Below are 21071 nucleotides of genomic sequence, written 5' to 3' on the forward strand. Positions count from 1 at the left end.
TATTTCCACCACTGAGGATGATAAACGGCCATCTGGAGGCCAGCAGACGCTCAGTGTTAAACACTGTTTAACATAGGTTAAGCTAACACTTAAGACTGTTAATCAAGACAGTAAGCCACCTCGAGAAGGAAGATGGCGACCGGAAGTATAATAACTGTGGAGTCCTTGGTGTTGACAGTAAGTTTATTATCAAAGTTTAAGATAAAATACAGCTTTATCTTTTTGAACCAATGTATTAACACATGCCTAAATAATAGCACATGTTTGGTGGTAATAGAGTGATTTCGGTGTAATACAACGTAATAAATAATCGAAAACTTATTTCTGACGCGGTAAAACCACAACTCCCACAATGCCGTGTGGGGCCGGACTTCACGTGACACGATCCATCCGTTTCACGTGACTACATCGACAAGAGAACATGGCGGACGTAGAAGCATCGAAGTCTCTGAGCGGACTGCTGAATGGAATTGCTCAAAAAGTATATTACAACAACAGCGACATCACAGAAGAGCTGCTAAAAAATGAGCTATACCCCGACCTGTCGCAGGAGGAGTTCAAAGCGTTGTATGAGAAAATGAAAGGCCTGCTAAAGGTAATAAAACACCGCCATCCTGGAAGCACAAATATTAGCCACATCTTTCTATGAAAACGAAGCACCCAAAAAACTGTATTTTCGTGTTACATAAATGCACGTTTTTAGCATATTGTAACTGGCAATATTTACTTTACAGTTTAGACATTTAGAAGAAGTTGTATCCGAAGTGTCTTTGAAGTGACACACAGTAACAGCTATAAAGTAAGCCATCAGTGAAATGTCACGTCAGCTTAATCAACACTTTGTAAGAGAGTTTTAAAATTAAAGGTTTTAAGGTAATTATCAGGTCTAACTCGTCTACATAAATCCTGGTTAGACTGTCCTGAATATTAATGGTGAGTGTTTTCATCCATTAGTCTGTTCGTGTGTCTCACCTCTTGTCAGCAGGGGGCAGCACCGACACACCTGCGTGTTGTCACTGTGCTTTCAGTGCTGTTCACAGTGAAGCTGCACTCTGACCTGCGCTAAGGTCTACCAGAGAATAAGATTCAGTTTTCTCTTTTCCGTTATTTAAACATGTAAAAGTGGCATTTTCAGGAGAGCCAAGTGGGCAACGTGACACATGGTCCCAACAATAAACAACAAAAGCAGAAGGAGCAAATGGTTAACCACTATGTAAAATAGCATCCAGTGTACAACATCTAGTTAAAATGCACCAAGAGGCAAGGCAGCATGATAATTTGCAGTTTGTTTATTGTTTCTTTAATATATTTGTGGACTATATAAAACAACACAACACACCACATCATTACAGTAATAATGTTTGGTTTTGTGTACGGACATAATTTTTTCTAAACAGAAGCTGTTGATAGAATTTACTGCAGATTCTATCAATTCTACTTTAAATATGTGGTAAAACATGTAGTTTGTGGACCAGCTTGTGTCTGAATTTGTATTTTTAAGAGTAAATCCTGACAGTGGTTCCATATCGTCGCTTGTATCGCTGTAGAACTGCAGAAATCCAGCTCTGTGGTGCACCCTAGCTGATCCTCCTCATCCTCCTCTTGTTATCTCTCAGTCTATTGCCACAGCAGACATGGACCATGCCCAGCTGGAGGCTTTCCTAACAGCCCAGACTAAGAGGCAGGGCGGCGGTGGGGCGACTGCAGAACAGGCCTCTGCTCTCTCTCGCTTCTGGAAGAGCCAGCGAGTCCGTGTGAGGGAGAGCTTGCTGGCTCAGAGCCACTGGGAGCCGGGCCTCAGGGGTCTCTCTTGGAGGGTGGACCTCCAGACTGCAGCTAGCCGTGGGGATGCAGCCCACAGCGGCCCGGTTGCCCTGGTAGAGCTGGAGCTGGGCAGAGCTGGACAGGTGAGACTGACATCCAGTGTTTCCTCTGACTCTCCCTCACTCTCAGTTTCACATATTATTGCTGAGAACTGACCAGTACAGTCACAGACTTGTACTGCAGCATTTTGAGGGATCTGTGGCTTGCTGCTGTGCCTTTGTTGACAGAGGCCATTGAGTTGGTTATTAGGTTAGACTCCTCACCTGTTTCTATTTTACTAAAATATAAATTTGTAATGTTAACCTCTCATGAATGGAGATACATTCAAATCATCTCCAACTGGTACACACAAAAAATATACTTCAAAGATAGCAACATGGAGACTCACGTTGTTTCATAGATTGTATTGTTGATTGTTGAATGGAGGGGCTGCAAAGAAAGATAGAATTAGGGATGTGGCATCACAGCCACCCTTACTGCACCCTCGGTCAGGGTGCACTGCATACTGCCCACTAAAAGAGCGACCAAGTATGCCATTACCAGCGGACTGTTCACACTGACATACTCAAACAAGACAATCATATGATGCAGCCACATGACTGTATCAAACACAACATTACGGTCCAAGATACCATTGGATTAAAATGCATTGCATTTCGGGTTAGTTGAGTACATCCAATACACAAAATCCACATATTGTGCAGCTGAAATGCACTACATGCTCACTTTGACGTCATAAATATAAATACTGGTAGGATGCAGTTCCAAATGCAGCCATTTCCTGTGTGTTGCTGCATCATTACTGCTGTCATTTTGTTCTGCACAATGTTTCCACAGATTCCACACTTTGACTACCGTTAAACAGTTTGATGTTTTCAGTGAATGTTGTCAGACTAAAAGTCATGTTGGTGCATGACTTCTGGAGAGTCCCCTTGATTTGAGACTTTTAAGCAGTGATCATAAACCTGTCATGAAACTGTGAAACTTTACTAAGATCTCTTTAATTGTAAGGCCCGTTTTCAGCAAAGTGAGTTCCCGTGTTAATGTCGAATGAAATGCCACATGTTCGGACTCTATTAGTCTTTTAACAGTCAGAATATATTAAATTTATGTCTTTGTGCTCCCAGATTTCAGTTTAAAGTTTAGTTTTGGTTCTGTTTAAGTGTATAAACTTTTATATTTCTTTATTTTATCATCTATATGTATAGTTAACTCTACCTGCAGATCAGAATTATTTCTCAACAACCTGCATGTTCTCATCTAAACTCACATTTATATCGACACTCTCATAAGTCTTAAAAAAAAACCGATGCATTTGTGTCTGAAACTGTTAATTGTCTTGGTGTGTGAATAAGGTGCAGTTTTGTAGCTTTGGCCTTAAGAATTTGTCGCTCTGACAGTCGTTCCAGATGAACTTTCAACCAGCTTCGATGAACCAAAACATCCTGACTCATGCTGAATCATCACCATTCTGATATTGAGAACTGCATTGTCCACTTCCAAAGAATGTCGTTGTTCCTGTAAAGACTTCAGTCGGTTCATTTTTGTGCTGTCAGTGTCACTGATCCGTTGAGGTTATTTTGAGAAAGGACCTGGAAAAACAAACAAGCTCATCCATGTGTGCTGCTCAGCTCCACCCCTTCAGTTTGATTCCAGCTGATAAGACCGGAGGTGTCTGTTCTGAGTCGGTGTGCTAGAAATGATTCCAGGAGAGAAATTATAGGCACGAAATGATGGGTCTGTCAGCACGTGTCATGAAATGTATCACACAGCTTTAAGTCGGGGGACTCAGCAGCAGAGGCTCCACAAACATACATTTCCCATAATGCAACTCAATAGTGTTGTACTGTAAGTCATAACTTTGATTGCTTTGATCATCGGGGTTATTTTATTTATTTATTAAAGCTCCCTCCAGAACGGCAGACAGCATTATGCAGTCGTTTTCTGAGAGCAGTCCTTGCAATGAGTAAATTGAACTTTCGATATCTTTCAAGCAGTTACTGTAAATTCTGGTTTACAGGCAGGTATTCAAATGATGGTTGAGTCTCAAGATAATGCAAATCAGCGTAAGCAGCACAAGCCTGGTAGAGCTTTCCAAACAGACTTTGTTTTTGCGTATGTAAATCATTTTGTTTAGCGTTTGTTTACCTGTGTGAGGCTGTGGGTCGCTGTTGATTCAGCTTGGGTGCTTCGTGGGACGTGACAGGAACAGGCTTCTCGATCTGCCTGCCGGTGAGGTGCATTCATGTCATTCATGCAGCTGTGTTCTTTTCTCTTGGTACGATTTAACGGACAACATTATCACCGTTGTGTCCAGTTCCAGTTTCAAACCCACTTCTCAGCAGGACAATCTACCAATCAGCTTGTCTGACACATTGTTGAGATTTGGGTGTAAGCTTGCAAGCCTCTCATCTCTTATTCTCATTACTCTTTTAATGTTTTCCAACCTATAAACCGTAAGACTTACATTTTTTGGGCTTTCCGTTGAACATCTGTTGATGCTTTAATCCTGTCAAAAATACAAAATCCATACCTGCACCCGGTGCAGTCCAACTGCTGCACCGACAGGCCATAAACAATTGGAGTGTGGATCAGAGCAGCATTCAAACTGACAAAGAGCAGTAAGAAACAGGATGTATTTATATCAAATGTGAGTGGCGTACGTGAGCAGACAGAGGAGCTGTCTGTCAGACGGGCAAACTAAGCGAGAGGTGTCAGAAAGGTCATAAGCAAGTCTGGTCTAGGTGTTTGAGGTTCAACTGTGTGTGCAGCTAAGGTAGAGACGATGTGTCTGCAGAGTTTCCTTGTAAGGAGTAACTGGGTGCTCTGTCGGCTTACCACAGAGGAAGACTTCACTGAAATAAGAGAATAGGGAACTGAAGTCAGGACGTGTTGGCAGATCACTGAGGCTTTGCTTTAACTGCCGGAATATCCGGTTTCTGTCTCAGATATTTAAGACAGACTGTGCACTGTTTTCTGCAGCTGATCAGATAGAATTTGTGTGTCCAAACATCACACACAAACAGTTAAGTGACGATGCAGAAGACCGTTGCTCTCTGCTCTGCTGTTACCAGCGTGGATGCTGCTCAGCTGCTCACGCGCTTCACTTTGCATTTGACGTCACCATCGAGTGTCCAGATGCCAAAAAAGAGCAGTGTGAGCAAGGCCAAAGAGATGACTTCCTGTTTCAAAGTCAGCTTAACGTTTAGCAGGAAGTCAGTTAGTTATCTGACTCTCAGTGAAAGCAGGTCAGCGTACTGTATGATACTGTAGTGTAGGATACACACACTTTTGTTATTAAATTAAATGTAATTATAGCCAACAGAAGCCTGAAGGCAGCAGAGGTAGGTAGAGGAGGTGACATGTAACATTAATCAACGAGGTGTCCTTCAACCGCTCAGTGGCTCTGAGGCTGGATGAGACGATGCCCTTCATCAGTGTGGAGGAACCAGGTTTTCTCAAACTTAAGCCTGGAAATCAGGCCAAAACGCTTCCATTTACATCTGCAGTAACTGAATTATTATGTTCTCTGAAGTGATTAGTTTATTAATCAATAAGTTGATTAACAGAAAATTAATTACCAACAATTTTAATAATCCTTTAATCTCTTCTTACATTTATCAAACAACAGTTTGCTGTGTTTTTCTGTTTCACTCGAACGTATTGTGTCGTTTTAAGTGCATCCTGCTCTGCTTTGGGCTGTTGAGCAGTTCAGGAAACAATCAAGATAACGGAAAAAAAAACATTAGTTGCAGCCCCAAATATGTTAAAGCTGTGTATCTGAATCATGATGTACGTCATGAGGACATCCTGCCGTACATCAAGTGTGTGGCTACAGTTTCACTCAGACGCTTTCACACCAGCACACGCTTCCTCATGGCAGAAGTGTTTTATGTTTTGTGTTAACAGAACAATAGACAATGAATAGAGACAATAGCTGTGTCCATGGAAACCAGGAGTGGGATCATCACAGAGTGAGAACAATTGGAGGAGACAATGATGTGCAGATGAGATACTATCACGTTATAGGTCAGCTAGACTTCATTCATCTTTAAGCAGCATGTAATGAGCTCAGTGCAGAGTTCAATCTGCTGTTTAAACCCCAGGAGCATTTCTAAATGTTTGACTTTTGTCCAAATGTTCACGGGTTTACAGCTCGGAGCAGATGTCTGTACATGAATGGATAGAAGAAGAAGAAATATAGAGCGTGTCAGCGTTCGAGGAACACATCTAAAACAGGACAGTTACATTCTTTGCGGTTGAGTTAACATTCAGAGTAAGAGAGGAGTATGAATTGAGATGCAAATTGTGGGAATCGCTGTGGCGCTGTGGCTTTTAAAGTACCTTTATATCATCCATGGGCTGTGCACAACGTTAACATGAACCTGTCCCTCAACACCCAATTTGACTGTTAAATGTGATTGGTGGTTCACAGAGAAGCTGCTTGTGCTGCTGCTGTGTGTTTAAGAGAGTTTAATGTGGTACAGCGAGTCTTTTTAGCTGAGTAGCCAACCACAGTGCTGCAACCAAAAGCCTAGAAAAGCTGTTTTTATGTGCGTGATGTTTCGCCCCGGACCAAAACATCGGACTGAACAAAACTGAAGCAGTCTGAATGTCTGCACTCTGACCTTTCTCCTCTTCCTCTCTCAGGACTCAGAGTTTGTGTGTCTGGAGTTTGACGAAGCCAAAGTGAACCAGGTGCTGAAGAAGATGGCTGATATCCAGGAGAGCATTGACAGCATTGTTCACCACACCTGAAAGGTTGTTCCTCAGACAGCAGAGGAACAGTGATTGTGACTGAGAGACCGTGGACCACCTGCAGCCGTCTCTTCCTGCAAATGGGAGTTTTCTCTCACTTCGTTCGACAGCACCACACAGACACGGGACTTCTTCTGATCTGTGTTTGCCGGACTGGATCCAACATGACGTTTGCACCTGCCCATAGGCTCAGACTGGACATACTGTATAAAACATATGATCACCATACATGTATATTCAGACTTGTTTTTTTTAATTTTCTTAACCTGGAATTATTCAAAGTGTTGGGCTGTTTTACTGTAACTGTTTACATCACAGTGACCTCTTGCGCATCCCTCCTCTGATAGGATGAAAGTTCTGCTCTGACCTTTCTGGAGAAAGAGAAGATGAAGGAAAGGATTCAGGATCTTTACACATGTTTGGGTTTTGCAGTGAAACAAGACAGAAACAGAAATCACTATTACAAACTCAGCATTATGATGAGAATGACCTTTAGTCTGAATCTAGTCTCCAGTCTCAGTCTGGTGTGTTCAAACTGAATGGAAAGTGTTTGAGGTGGAGTGATTGCATGCAAAGTCAATGCAAAGTGCAAAAATGCAAAAAGTGGCACAAATTGAGCAATGTTTCATTGTTTCAACTGATGCTGATTGGTGGGGGGGGGGGGGGGGGGACTGTCAATAAAACATTTAAAATTCACCCACATTAAAAATGAGCCTTGATGAGTCATTCTGAGAAGAGAAAGACTTTTGATGTCGCCATCTTCACATTGTGATCACAGATTTACTGTCCCTCTCTCTCATGAACGTTGCCTGTTGCTGATTGGCTGGAATCGTGTTGTCTGGCTCGGTCCAACCAGCTTTGTTTCCCATTTACTGAGCCAGAAGCAAACACAACAGACAGCTAGCAGACCGTCATCTTTCTCCAGAATGACGTGAGCGTATGACAAAAACATGATGGCATAATATGCCAACATTAGCATATATTCAGTTGTTTTTAAACACTCCTTGAATGCAAACTTAGTAACAAGTGCGACCAATATAGAACCATATAAACCTGCTTCAGGTCACAGGTCTACTTTTGATCCACAGGACAGCATTTACAAGACAGTATGTGAGGTACAGTACTGTCTATATCATGTATTTGTGTGAAGATGTGTGATAAGTGAAGCTGTGATTGAGTCATAATCAATATGAGACGTTTGCCTTAATTTTTTGCTTTTTAATGAAATTGTAGGAGCAGGGATGTGTGTTCTCACCTTGTCACTGTGTGTGGTATGTGGAGGTGTGGCTGGGTGTGAGTGTCACTGGGGCAGAGTGATTGCTTGACTGATATCACCTGCACCTACCTGGGGATCAGTTTTTGTTTGTTAGAGTGAGTGTGAGGCATGGTGCCTATATTTCTGTTGACCGCAAGGCTGTTTTACATCTAGAGTCCAGTAGTGCAGTTACATCAGCATACCACGTAAGGTCGAAAGTGTGATTTCACTGAAAGGGTCAATAAACACCCTTAAACAGCAGCAATGGCTTCATGTTTTCTTGACTCAGCGTGTCGGACAGATGCCTGCCTTCTCCCTCTCAGTGACTAATTTTAAAGTTGATAGTCACAGCACAAATATTTTTACTACAGCCAGCATCATCACCCTATACAAACAGCATGTGTTGTACTTGCAGGGTATCGTTTCAGGGTGTAGAAATATCTCTGTCTTCTTTCGAATCTTTGTTGAGTTTTAGGAGTGGCGGAAATCATGCAGAAAAACGTCCGCAGCATGGAACATCTTATCACTTCGACACTTACCCGGTAAAATCTAATTGTCATGTCTGTCACAGTTGGCCGGTTGGCTTGTGTTATCAGTGGAACAGACTCAGACAGCTGTGATAAGATACCTGAGTCTCCACACCAAAACACTGCACAGAGCTTGTGGCCTTCTTGTTGGTCATCATAAAACACATTACAAAGAACAGTAAATTAGGGTAAAAGTTCAGAAAGACGCGACCAGTCATATACATCCATGCAGCCAATGGGGCACCTGCACAGGTGAGTTAGGTATATGGTCATGTGGTTCCAGGCCAATCGTCACCCCAGACTGGCAGAGAGGGAAGAGGAGGGTCTAGTAAGGGACATGGGTGACACCATATTTGATCCATAAACTGGAGAAGAGCTGGTGAGGTACATTCAGAAGAAGCCTCAACCCAAAATGTTCCTATTTGATGTGGATAACTAAAAAAAAAAACAAAAAAAAAAACATGATTAAAAGCCATATGAATGAGAGACAACCAAGAACCACTAGAGAAACTCATTCATGCCTCGTGGAGATTACGTTTTGAAGTAGAAGATCTAAAATCTTCTCTTTCACAGAGAAATCTGACATTACCTCCTCTACGGCTTTGACTTTATCACTGTTTTATGCCTGAAAAAAAAACAAACAAACAAGCAGATAAAACGTGATGATTTTCACTGAAATGTCCTGTAACTGGTTACACGATTGGATGATTAATGGAGCTCTTGTGTTCAGTGATTTGCAGACATCTCACCTGTATATGCAATAGCAATAGAAAAATAAAACTAGGTACCATTCTGGCGCCCATTACAGTGGTAGAGGTCTGGAGTTGTGGTGTGTGGTAAAAAAAATAAAAAAATCAACCAGGAAATCTACCAGATACTCTCTGGCCTGCTGTTAGGGAAGTGTGTTTACCAACAACAGTTTTATGAAGTGTTTCTGAGCCCATATAGTAATATCCTCTATAGAGTCACGTGTTCACTAATCGGTCAACTTTGCTCCATCCTTGCCTGTGAATGACTGAGCCTTTCCATGATGCCACTTTCATACCCAATCATGATATTATCACCTGTTACCAATGAACCTATTAGCCTTCAGGTGGGTCTTTCACGTGGTCATCTGCAAAGGTTGATATCCTCTGTGTTTGACTTCCAGTCTCAGAAACAATGAGTCTACCGGGTGGTTGTGGGTTTTGTGAGTTTTAGGTGAACCATATAAAAAGGCTTTAAAGGAAATAGGTGGTGTTATAGTATGAGTGTTGGAGTTTTGATCTCTTTCAAGATGACAGAAAACTTTATTGATCCCATGCTGGCAAAATCCACTTGTTACAACAGCAGGAATATAAGGAGGGATTAAAAAAAGAAAAAGGATAATAAAAGTGTAAAAACATTGTCTTGTGAACAGTGGATTTTGAATTGCACGTGAGTAAAATATGAATAATAATCATAATCATTTCAGAATTTCAAGCCGTATTTCTTGAAAAGGTTGTAAACATCTTACAAGAGAGGGGAATAAAGGGGAATAAAGACACTAAAAAACAGTAAAACAATCAAACAAATGCACGTGAACATGTGATTAAGTGAGATAAAACAGCTGATGTCACGTTGTTCGATCTCACTGTGCTCGAAGTTAGCAGAGCTGAAACAGCAGCGATAAGCTGGCGTCATGCAGCTATCGCCGCCAGTCAGAAGCCAGATTTCACTGAGTTATTTTTAGGATGAATCAGAGAGTTTGAGGATGACACTCGGGAGAAGCCTCGGGGGTCAGAGGTTAAACGCCCACCAGTTACAACAATCTGTCCTCTGTGACTGTAATTCTGCTCCTTCGGTCTGGCTGCACCGAGCCCATTGACTGTCTTTCACTGCATTATTTAATACTTAAATGCATGTCCTTTTTGATAAAGCTTATAGTTAGGGCTGGCTCAGGCTTGTCCTGGACCAGCCCCTAGTTATGCTGCTATAGGATTAGACTGTCGGGGGACATCCAAAGATACACCGAGCTCCTCTGTTCTTCTGTCCCTCTCCATCCGCACGCTCTCATGTCCTACCACGGCGTGTTACTAACTTAGCTCCTTCCCCGGAGTCTCTGTGCTTTGTCGTCTTGCAGGTTCCCATGGACAGTGGCTGAATCTGGATTGTGGATTTCAGCTGCATCTCCTGCCTTGGCCCTGCCTGACATCCACTGCAACTGCTACTGCTGTTATTACATCCACTGTCACTGTTACTGTGACTGCATGTCTGTCTCTCTGTCTCTGTCTCTGTCTCTCTCTCTCTCTCTCTCTCTCTCTCTCTCTCTCTGACTGCATTTCTGTCTGTCTGTCTGTCTGTCTGTCTGTCTGTCTGTCTGTCTGTCTGTCTGTCTGTCTGTCTGTCTGTCTCACTCTCCCTCTCTTGCTCTTCCTCTCTCACCCAACCGGTTGAGGCAGATGGCCGCCCACCCAGAGCCTGGTTCTGCTCGAGGTTTCTGCCTGTTAAAAGGAAGTTTTTCCTCGCCACTGTCGCCAAGTGCTTGCTCATGGGGGAATTGTTGGTTTCTTTGTAGATAAAAGAGCTTGGTCTGTACCAGCTCTATATGGAAAGTGTCCTGAGACAACTTCTGTTGTGATTTGGCGCTATACAAATAAAATTGAATTGAATTGAATTGAATTGAATTGAAATTGAATTGAATTGAATTGAATTGAATTGAATTGAAATTGAATTGAAATTGAATTGAAATTGAATTGAATTGAATTGAATTGAATTGAATTGAATTGAATTGAATTGAATTGAATTGAATTGAACTGAATTGAATTGAATTGAATTGAATTGAATTGAATTGAATGTCCAGTGTGGAAAACATGTAGCTATCAAGACTATAAGAAATGTATAAACCATAGAACCATGGTGTAAGAGCCCTATAAACTGCCAGTTAGTCAGTTCATCTAAGTATTCAGAGCAAGATACTATCAATCTTTAGCCAGACAGACATGAAATTTGACTTATGCAAATCTGTCCTTGATATTTCTGATACCTTTCTGTTCATCCATTACTTCGGTGGTTTCCAACTCTTCTGTCTTGTGACAGCTTACCTGTGACGTGTCATCACAGGTGATGGCCTCAGTGTGGACACGAACAGATTCTCTCTTTCTCAACTCTTACATTGATCGTTTATTACATCTTTAACCATCTTGTGACCATCTCAAGGTGTTCCTCAGAAGCGCAGGTTATAGTGCTTCATTAAAGAATATTTGCAGAACACAACCCTGTTTCCAGAATAGTTGAGGAGCATTATTCTTAAATTGTTGCCAGCACAGTCTGTCACAGGGTGGTGAACCCCTCCCCATCTTCACTTCAGACAGACTCAGCCTCTCTGGGAGGCTCTTTTTATACCCAGTCATGTTCCTCACATGTTGCCAGTTAACCTGCTGCACAGTGAGATGTTCCACCAGCTGTTTTCTTTCAGCATTTCTTATCTTTTCCAGTCTTTTGTTGCCCCTGTCACAACTTTTTTGAAACGTGTTGCTGGCATCAAACTCTAAATGAGGATATAATTTTCAAAATCACCGTTTCAGTTTCAACATTTGATCCGTTGCCTTTGTGCTATTTTCAATAAAATATGGGATTTCAATGTCTTGGAAATCACCATATTCTGTTTCTATTTACTTGAGAACTTCAGTCCAGACTTGAACAGCGCAAAGACACTCCACCTACAGGGGCGGAGCTACGGGCGGGCATGGGCGCGCGTACGCCTGCCCTGATTGACAGCTTGCCCGCCCAATCAGAAATTCTAATTAAGAAATTTAAATAAAACGATTTTCACAGTTATGTCCCACATTATGAAAAACTCACTTCTTTGGGTCTCTGGTGCTGCCACACACACACACACAAACGTCTCTCCACCCAGCGCCACCCTCTCACAGATCCGCTGTTAAGGTTATCGAAAGCACTGCGTTATGAATCTTGTCCAGGCATTGTTCTGTTGTTTTCTGTAAAGAGGAGCACAAATCGCTCCATCGGCTCCCAGCACAGAAGAGCACCGTGGATTGAATTGATTTTTCAAGGCATGGAGGTGCATGCCATGAACTCTCTTTGGAGTTTAAAATATAGATATTCATTAATAGTAAAGGTGCATAAACTGCGTTCACATGTGTTTCCTCCACTCCAGCCATCCACTTCGTTCGTGTCAGACAAGACGATTTCTCGTCCTTCCTTTAAACTCCATTTAAATTGCATGTTTAACAGCCCAGTTTAATAATAATAATAATAATAATAATAATAATAATAATAATAATAATAATAATAATAATAATAATAATCGGGGATTAATCAGACCAGCCGCTTTGGGCTTTTTTGTTTGTTTGTTTGTTTGTTTGTTTGTTTGTTTGTTTGTTTGTTTTTACTACTTGATGTTTGGTGGAATTGATAAGGTGTGCGCCTTATCAGTTTTGGCGAAGGGGTGATCAGGCCCGCCCAGATTTAATCCACGCCCGCCCATTTGTCACGGTCCGACAGATCCTAGCACCTCCGTTCAGCTCAGTTTAGGGGGCTACATCTGCCACTTCACCTGAGGGAGGAGTCTCTGCGCGCGCATAACGCGGGAGGCACGCACACCTACACGAAGCTACCTTTCCACCTTCTCCGCTCTGTGACCAGACGACACGACCTTTGTGTCCACACCGGAGGTTTGAGGACTGACGAGGAGTCTGGACAAACAGGGATCATGTTTTAATCAGGATTAGTGTGCGTCCACATCCTCAAAACCAGATGCTCGAGGAAGGTGCTTGGGTTGGGGCGCAGCTGCCTGTTGATCTCCGGGCTTCTCTCGCTCTCTTTTTTTTTTCGCAACGAGGACCTAAGTGGCCGATCTGACAGGTTTGTTAGTCGCAGAATAAACCCACTGTTTCAGCTCTGTCCGGAATGTTTTTCATTGTGTCAATGACATTAAGTCAGAGTTTAATCAGAGTGGATCTGAAAGCAGTTATTATCACCTGGATAACAGTTTGTTGAATGCATCAAGTGTTTATTCCTAATTATCCTATAAAACACTGCAGAAAAGCGCTGGATGTCATCATGAAATTATTAAGATGCATTTTTCACATTCAAATCTGAGAATTTGCTGCTGTATAATAATACAGCAGCAAACAACTGTTAGCTATGTAAAGATGTAATGGCGTCCTGAGCAGAGAGAATAAGTCACTCTTACAGTGTGTGTGTGTGTGTGTGTGTGTGTGTGTGTGTGTGTGTGTGTATATGTGTGTGTTGATAGCAGGTCTGGATGAGGGTGCATGTTGGTGCTTGTGAGTCCCTCCCTGAGTTTTACAAGGCTGACTTCAGTTCAGCTCTGACTGAACTCAGCTCCGCCACAGACTCCTCTTCCTGCTCTGTCTCTCTTCTCTCTGTCCAGTCTCTCCTCCTGTTCTCTCTCTCTTCTTTCTTTTCATTCTCTCTCTTTTTTTGTTTGGTCTCTTCTTTCTGTTCAGTCTCTCTTTTTTTTTTGTTCTGTCTCGTCCACCGAATCTGTCTCTCTTCTCTCTGTCCAGTCTTTTCTTGCTGTTTTGTCTCTCTTCCCTCTGTTCTCTCTCTCTTCTTCCCATTCTGTCTCGTCTTCCCATTCTGTCTCTCAACATGTTATGTTGCTCTTCCACATGTTCAGTCTCTCTTCTCTCTGTTATGCCTCTTTTCCTCATGTCCTGTCTCTCTTCCTGTTCTCTTATTTCCCATTCTGTCATGTACCTGTTCAGTCTCTCTTCTTCCCATTCTGTCTCGTCTACCTCTTCTGTCTCACTTCCTTCCGCTCTGTCTCTTCTCTCTGTTCAGTCTCTCTTCTTTCTGTTATGTGTCTCTTCTTTCTGTCCAGTCTCTCCTCTTTCTGTCTCTCTGGACCTTCATGAAGTACATTTCCCCACCCGTCAGCAGTCAACATGGACCCTCTTCACACACACATTAACCCAGGTTTAACCTAAGCCCATATCATCCTCGCACACTCCTACTAGCATTGGGTTAAATGTGTGTGGATTGTGGACCAATGTTGACATTTCAGAATGACTCATGACTATCTGTTTGCTTTAGCCCTGCTTCACACTGGCACCTTTCCACCCTGTTTTGTGTTGATATTCAGGGGATAACCTGGCTAAACCTGCTCCAGAGCAGTGTCAGGAAGTCCTGTGTTACTCAGGGTTTGCCCACTTTGGAATATATCAGTGTGAGCGCTGTCTTGACTGGGGCTAACAGTCCGAACGCTTTGGCTTACACTGAACATGTGACATATGCAGACCATTCGCAGAGTGGCTGCTGCAACCCTACGCTTCCACTGTAATCAATGGAACACCAGGCTGCTTCACAGATCTGCTCTACAAACCTAAAAATAGTCTTATGTGAGGTGTGAGAGGCCCTTTTCCACAGAAACAGGTCATAAAGTGTCTGTGACTTTTTAATTGAACTACCAGTATGCAGGAAATGACTCTGAGAGTTCATGTCATCATTTGGGGTCTTCATCACCCCTTTTTATTTTGCCAGGACCAGTGTATCTCTTACACAGCCCACTGCAGAATGTAGATGTTAACGTATTACACAAACTCGGTGAAAAAGTTTCTCGACGCCGAGCTGGACCCAAAAGCTGAAGACGCAATACCAAATGAAAACGGACATCATCCTGTTTTGCCTGTGAATCACACAGCCCTTCGCCATATGTCGACTGCAGGTGTAGCCACTAAAGTAGATGGTATCTGCAGCACATCCGCTCTGTGAGCTGTCTGCACACATTACATGTTCAATGTAGGCAAAGTGTCAGGTGACAAAGAGAGACTAATGACATTATAACACCCAGAGTGAAGGTCGGCATCTCTACAGCTCACTGATGGCTGACGGCTCTGGATCAGAACGGCCTCCTGCATTTTAAGGGTTAATTTCAACCAAACTGAAGTTGCTGATTGTTTGAACAGTGAAAAGACTTATTTTGTTTCTGGCGAGTAAGAATGAAGTTCTCGATGATCTCTGAGGTTGAACTAGTGTTTTTCTGAGTCTGGTGGCTTTGAGGAGAGCAATGTAATGGCCTGTTTGTGGTTGGGGGAGGTGTGGCCGAAGCATTCATTTGTGTTGGTCTGAGATGTATGTGTAAAGTTTATAAAATATCATATTTTGTTATAAATTAAACTCCCCCAACAGTTTTCTGCAAATGCAGAATGTTGTCATTTTTCCTATAAAACATTTCATGGTTCCAGTTTCTCCAATATTAAGATTTGCTGCTTTTTCTTTGAATGACTTGAATGTATTTGTAATAATGTTGAGGTTTGGACTGTTGGTTGAACTAAACAAACATTGAGCTCCACCTCAACCAACTCCAACAGTAAAATCCTGCGTTTATGTGAATGCATAAGTGATGATATCATATATAACAGTAGAACAATCACCGGAGACATTTTACTGCACCGTGTACACTTACATACTTTTACTCACGTAACATACTCAGCCCAGGACTTTTTCTTGTAACAGAATATTTTTACAGTGTGATAAAAGTACTTTTACTGAAGTGAAAGACTGAATGATTTGCAGCTTTAGTAGTGCAAACATATTCTTTCAGTTCTGCGCTTACTTTTAACATATTCCTAAATAATTTGTATTAAATGAAATTACCGCACAGCATAGCTGTGGTCAGATAGTATTACAGCACAGAGAAACTGCAGGGAGAGTGGGGAGACACTGGTTGGTTAATAGTGGTCTAGCAGCCACCACAGAAGCGATTAAAAAGGAATTAGTGAACAGGAAAGAATGAATCCATTTTCTCTGTAGATCTGCCTCTGAAAACCTAACAGAAGCCTTTTACTGCTTTAAATGTACCAACAGTATGTAAAAAGTTTATATGACTGTCCTTCAAACCATCATGTCATCTCGTTAAAATACTATCGAGTAAAACACGAAAGCTACACTGCACCTAAAGCTGTGACAACTGGCTCAACACTGCGCAATGTGCTCTAACGTTTCAGTAAATATGCACTGCAGGACTTCAGTATTTGCACATGCAGAAGACATAAGAGTCTGCTTGTTTAGTGTCAGCTTTCAGGCGGCTTTTTGAAATGTGTGAAAACAATGTTACACCTCCGCTGTATGTTCACATGTCAACAGACCATCAAACAAAAAGAGCAGATAGAAACGTTGCTGAAATGCTGAAAAGCATGTCCCTGCTTTGTCCTCTTTCAGCAGGGTACACAGCAACCTTTGTTGGGACAAACAATCTGGGTAAGAAACTGGTTTGAATCAATTTGTTCCTTTTACAGATCGTTCATTATGAAACTGAAAAAACAAACCATAATTATCTGTATCTGCGTTGGTGGTTAAATTTGAATGAAAGGTCCTGATAGGACTGCCTCTCTGTACACAGGGCCATGGTTTATGGTGGGCAGTACCTTCATAAATTAACTTTTGTTGTCCCTTTCACATTCTTCGGGTGGTGTTGTGCGTTTGTGCGTCATGTCATGTAAGTGTATAAGGCAGCTAAATGTTTGGGGTTCATCATCTTCAGCTAGCATTAACGTAGCCTCTCTAAAATCATCATGTAATGCTCAAGACAACCCAAATACCCAATTTATGCCAGCATCTGTGAGAGATTTTCCAGTTTATTGCGTGTCTTCTTGGCTGTCGCGTCATTGTGTTAATCTCCAGATGGCTGCAGAAACAACAACCTGGTTCTTAGAAAGTCCTTCTCCAGCCTACAGGTCACCCATATAAAGCAGGGAGAGGTCTGGTTCTCCCCCAGACCCAACTGACTGATAATATGTGACCAGTGGTACATGACGAGGCGTCCTGATGCGAATGTGCTGGCAAAACCTGCGTAAGAGAAAAATAAGATAAAAGACTACCCACCCTCATTTATGTAAATGAGGGTAGCCTCAATATTAAAACACTGCAATACAGTTCAGCAGCTCCACAAACCACAGTACAGCTTCCAAAATTATCATAAAGTTCAGTCAGCGCCTCATTAAGCAGTTTCAACAGAAACTGGACATCATTAGCGAGGATTATTGACAGCCTGTTAGATTAAAGTGTATTACTTTCATCTGATAACTACTGGAATGTTTAACTTCAGTTTCTACATTACTTTGAGTACATAGCAGTTATCTAAGTACATGCAGGTATCATCTGATCTGGGTGTCAGTATTTATTCTGCCATATTTAACTTATTTTTTTCATACTGATAAAGGCTACCCTTGGCTTAGAAACTAGACTGAGGGCCAACATCAGACCTTTATCAGTCATAAACACATATTTTATCTTAATCAAACAAGTGTGTTACTTAGTAGTGCTACAGCGACAACAAGTGGTCTATCTGCTTACAGTGCACATTTTCTATTTAAGTAAAACTAAATGAAAGACTTGGATTGGTTTTGTGCTGCTGTATCATTAACATCATGTTGAAAAAACAAGGTTATTCTACTGTGTGTGCTCTTCAGTGTGCACTCAGGGCACAATGAAGAAGGCTGCTGCCAGTAAAGTGGCGTCATGTGCATGGCTGAATTGGAAACGTGTGATTCCTGTGTGTCGTTGAAGGAAGAGGAGGAGGGAGGGAGCAGGGGATGAGGAAAAAACGCTCATGGGCCACTTCTTGCAGGATTAGATATTTTTAAAAAATGCGGTCGGTTTGAGCTCTGAAACCAAACGGAGGGAATCAAGCTTCCCATTGACCTGCTGTGCCAGATTCTTCCCATCTTATTCTTGCTGAAGACTTTAGGGTCGACCTAGCTGTCTCCATGTTTCCAAATGACCCTTTTTACTCTGGCTTTGTTGTAAGTCTGCCTGCTGAGGCCATGATGCCGCAGATTTAAGCCTGCTTCTGGTTTTTAGTGATTTTCTGTATTTGTTGTCTTTGTGTAGGTGCAGAGGGGAGGCAACATGCACATGCCCCGAAGAAAAGTGAGTGTGTTCTGCGTGATGATGATGCTCAACGTCTTCATTTGTATTCTGATGGGCATGTCGTGGAACCTCAGGCATGTCAAAAGTGTTAGTCAGAAGGTTCAAATTCCAACTGAGAAGTCTGTGCTGGGACTGGCACTGAGCAAATCCTTCTGGAACAAGGAGCAGCAGGTCCTGGACTTCATTTACAACCATAATGCCAACTCTGTGCACACCACTGACTCTCTCGTTCAGCTGGCGTATTTGCTGAATGATACCTCGCCGCTCAACCCCTGTGAACCAGACTACAGAGTCCGCACACAAGTGTCGGACTACAGTTCCCTGTCGCAGAGTTTCCAGGATTTCCTTTTGTACATGCGCTGCAGGAAATACCCCATGCTGATAAATCAGCCTCATGTTTGTAATGAAAAACCCTTCCTGCTGCTGGTGATCAAGTCACTCATCCCACATTTCGACCGACGGCAAGCCATTCGTGAAACATGGGGACGGGCGGGTGTCCTCGCCAATCGGACTGTAGCAACGGTATTCTTGCTAGGCAACACCTTGTCAGTGGACCACCTCCCAAACCTGCAGGGATTACTGGGCTACGAGGCAGAGCTTCACAAAGACCTGCTCCAATGGGACTACAGAGACACCTTCTTCAACCTCACTCTGAAGGAGGTCCTCTTCCTGGAGTGGTTCAGCCAAAATTGTCCCCACGCCCAGTACGTCTTCAAAGGCGACGACGATGTTTTCGTCAACACCTTAGAAATTATCAAAGTGCTGGAAGGCTTGTCAGAGAACAAGGTCAAGGATCTATTCATAGGTGATGTTATCTCTAATGCAGGTCCACACCGAGACAGGAGACTCAAGTACTTCATCCCAGAGAGTGTGTTTGATGGCCCGTACCCGCCTTATGCAGGAGGTGGAGGATATCTGTACTCTGGGGAGGTGGCGCTACGCCTTCGCAACATATCTCAGCAGGTAGTCTCATATCCCATTGATGATGTCTACACGGGGATGTGTTTGAAAAAGCTGGGCCTGGTTCCTGAGAAGCACAGTGGCTTCAGGACTTTTGACATTGAGCACAAGTTCAGGTACATCCCCTGCATCTACAGGAGCTTCTTGGTGGTTCACAGCCGGACGCCACAGGAAATGCTGACCATCTGGCCATTTATTATCCATCCTGAATTTGACTGCCAGTGAACACCTGCATTCATCTTTGCTCAATATTTGTTTGCACTGTCAAGTCTGTTTTTAATGTGCTTTATTTGTTTGACTTCCAAGAAAGAACCCATTCATGCAGGCGTGGAAGAGGAAGTTATTTTTCACTTTTGTGTCAACATTGCGAAATAGGGTATTTGGAATTGGTGGTATAAATGCCGTGTGTGTTAAAATCCAGTAGATGGTAGTGATGTTCCGTAGTGACAAAACGGGAATTGCTTACACATCCAGCTGCTCAGACTTCAAACAGGAAGCACTCGGGCTCGGTGGACAGTGGAGGACTGCTACAACTCCAACGTCACCACATGACGGTCATGTGTGTTATAGCTTTGTTCTATTGCTGATTTATTTGTTTGTCGCTGAACATTTTCTGATTTCTTCACTTCACACAACTATTTCATTTTGTAAATATTAAGTTACTAAATCGTATTGGTTTGTGTAATAAGTTTGTGTTTCTGTATGCAAATTTGAATTTGATTCAAGTAAAAAAATGTTCCTTGTGAACATAGTTTTTTGTAACAGCTGTGTGTGTTAACAAGCTGACATTTTCATACTATTTCAGTCTTAAGCATGTCATATTTGTACATGTGAATAAAGAGTTTTTTTGGTTTTCACAAATGTGTGTGAAGTATCTGAAATATTTCACATTTATAGGCACAAAATAAATGCACTGAGCAACTGAGATGATGAGGCTTTAGATAGGCACATATTTTGACATAATGCTTATAGTTAGTGTAAACAGACGCATGTAGTGGTTGCACTTGCAGATTTGCATAGAGAGTGGACTATTGGCCCCTTCCACCCTGTCTCGTTTTCTTTTCCACAGGCTGTACATAAAAGAAAGCCATTGGTGAATGAGTGCTCCAGAACTGGAATTTCAAGTCTTCTGCATAAAGGGCAGACATTGTCCATCACTAATGCTAATATTAGCACTATAGCTTGTGTGCATAATACATCTAAAAACTGTACACAAATGTTAAGAGTTGTTGTGTAAACTTGTTAGCTTTGCTGTGCTAGCAGGCTAATGTTAATCCATTGTTCACCTCAAGTGAGACAGATGGCAGCATTTGGAAAGATTCCCATGTTCCTTGAGCATTTCCATTTTATGCAGCTTCATACTTCCATTCCACTTCATCTCAGAGATAAATAGTGTTCTTTTTACTCCACTGGCAGCTTTAGTTACTGGTTACTTCTCAGATTACAATTTTCCCTCCCCTTCCTGTCCAGTGAAAACCATGTATCTCCAGGCGTGTTGAATATTTGTGATACACTGAAGGATGAAGTGTTCCTTTATGGGTTGAGTAAATTCTCCTCCTTCTACAGCTAAATAAAGTCTTTGAAAATTATCTTGGATTATCTGGAAATTCATTGTCACAAAGCTGAAAACAGGCTGCTTTTCTGAGCTCATTAAACTTTTTAGACATGAAAGCCATGCTACAAAATTTATTTTGTACTGTAGCATGGCTATATATATACGTTATATAAGCTATATACGTTTTATATGTTATTATTACTATGAACACATTTTCTGGACTAGCAGTGCTGTAGAAATGTAACATTTGTGGTTTTCTACATAACAACTGACATTTCCTTTTTGTTTTCCACTGCTGCAAATATGTGTTGCC

At 42.2% G+C, this 21071-nt stretch overlaps 2 protein-coding genes across 2 annotated transcripts; both read left to right on the forward strand.

Annotated features, from left to right (window-relative positions):
- Positions 1–407: 407 nt before the first annotated feature.
- commd1 (copper metabolism (Murr1) domain containing 1) lies at positions 408–8097 on the forward strand. Its single transcript, XM_070983840.1, has 3 exons — positions 408–595; positions 1617–1907; positions 6475–8097. The coding sequence occupies exons 1-3, from the start codon at positions 422–424 to the stop codon at positions 6580–6582; spliced, it is 573 nt and encodes a 190-aa protein (XP_070839941.1). The 5' UTR covers positions 408–421; the 3' UTR covers positions 6583–8097.
- A 4891-nt stretch (positions 8098–12988) lies between these two features.
- On the forward strand, positions 12989–19524 carry b3gnt2a (UDP-GlcNAc:betaGal beta-1,3-N-acetylglucosaminyltransferase 2a). The gene is made up of 2 exons (XM_070984898.1): positions 12989–13209; positions 18205–19524. Exon 2 carries the CDS (start codon positions 18223–18225, stop codon positions 19426–19428), a length of 1206 nt encoding a protein of 401 aa, XP_070840999.1. The 5' UTR covers positions 12989–13209; positions 18205–18222; the 3' UTR covers positions 19429–19524.
- The last annotated feature ends 1547 nt before the right edge of the window (positions 19525–21071 follow it).

Source organism: Chaetodon trifascialis, chromosome 2 (genome assembly GCF_039877785.1).
Source record: "Chaetodon trifascialis isolate fChaTrf1 chromosome 2, fChaTrf1.hap1, whole genome shotgun sequence".
Taxonomy (NCBI): Eukaryota; Metazoa; Chordata; class Actinopteri; order Chaetodontiformes; family Chaetodontidae; genus Chaetodon; species Chaetodon trifascialis.

Bases quoted from the DNA above. Each gene is read 5' to 3' on its own strand.
- b3gnt2a (XM_070984898.1), top strand. From the start codon at position 18,223: ATGCACATGCCCCGAAGAAAAGTGAGTGTGTTCTGCGTGATGATGATG.
- commd1 (XM_070983840.1), top strand. From the start codon at position 422: ATGGCGGACGTAGAAGCATCGAAGTCTCTGAGCGGACTGCTGAATGGA. The intron at 596-1,616 runs GTAATAAAACAC...GTTATCTCTCAG, and splicing joins AAATGAAAGGCCTGCTAAAG to TCTATTGCCACAGCAGACAT. The intron at 1,908-6,474 runs GTGAGACTGACA...TTCCTCTCTCAG, and splicing joins AGCTGGGCAGAGCTGGACAG to GACTCAGAGTTTGTGTGTCT.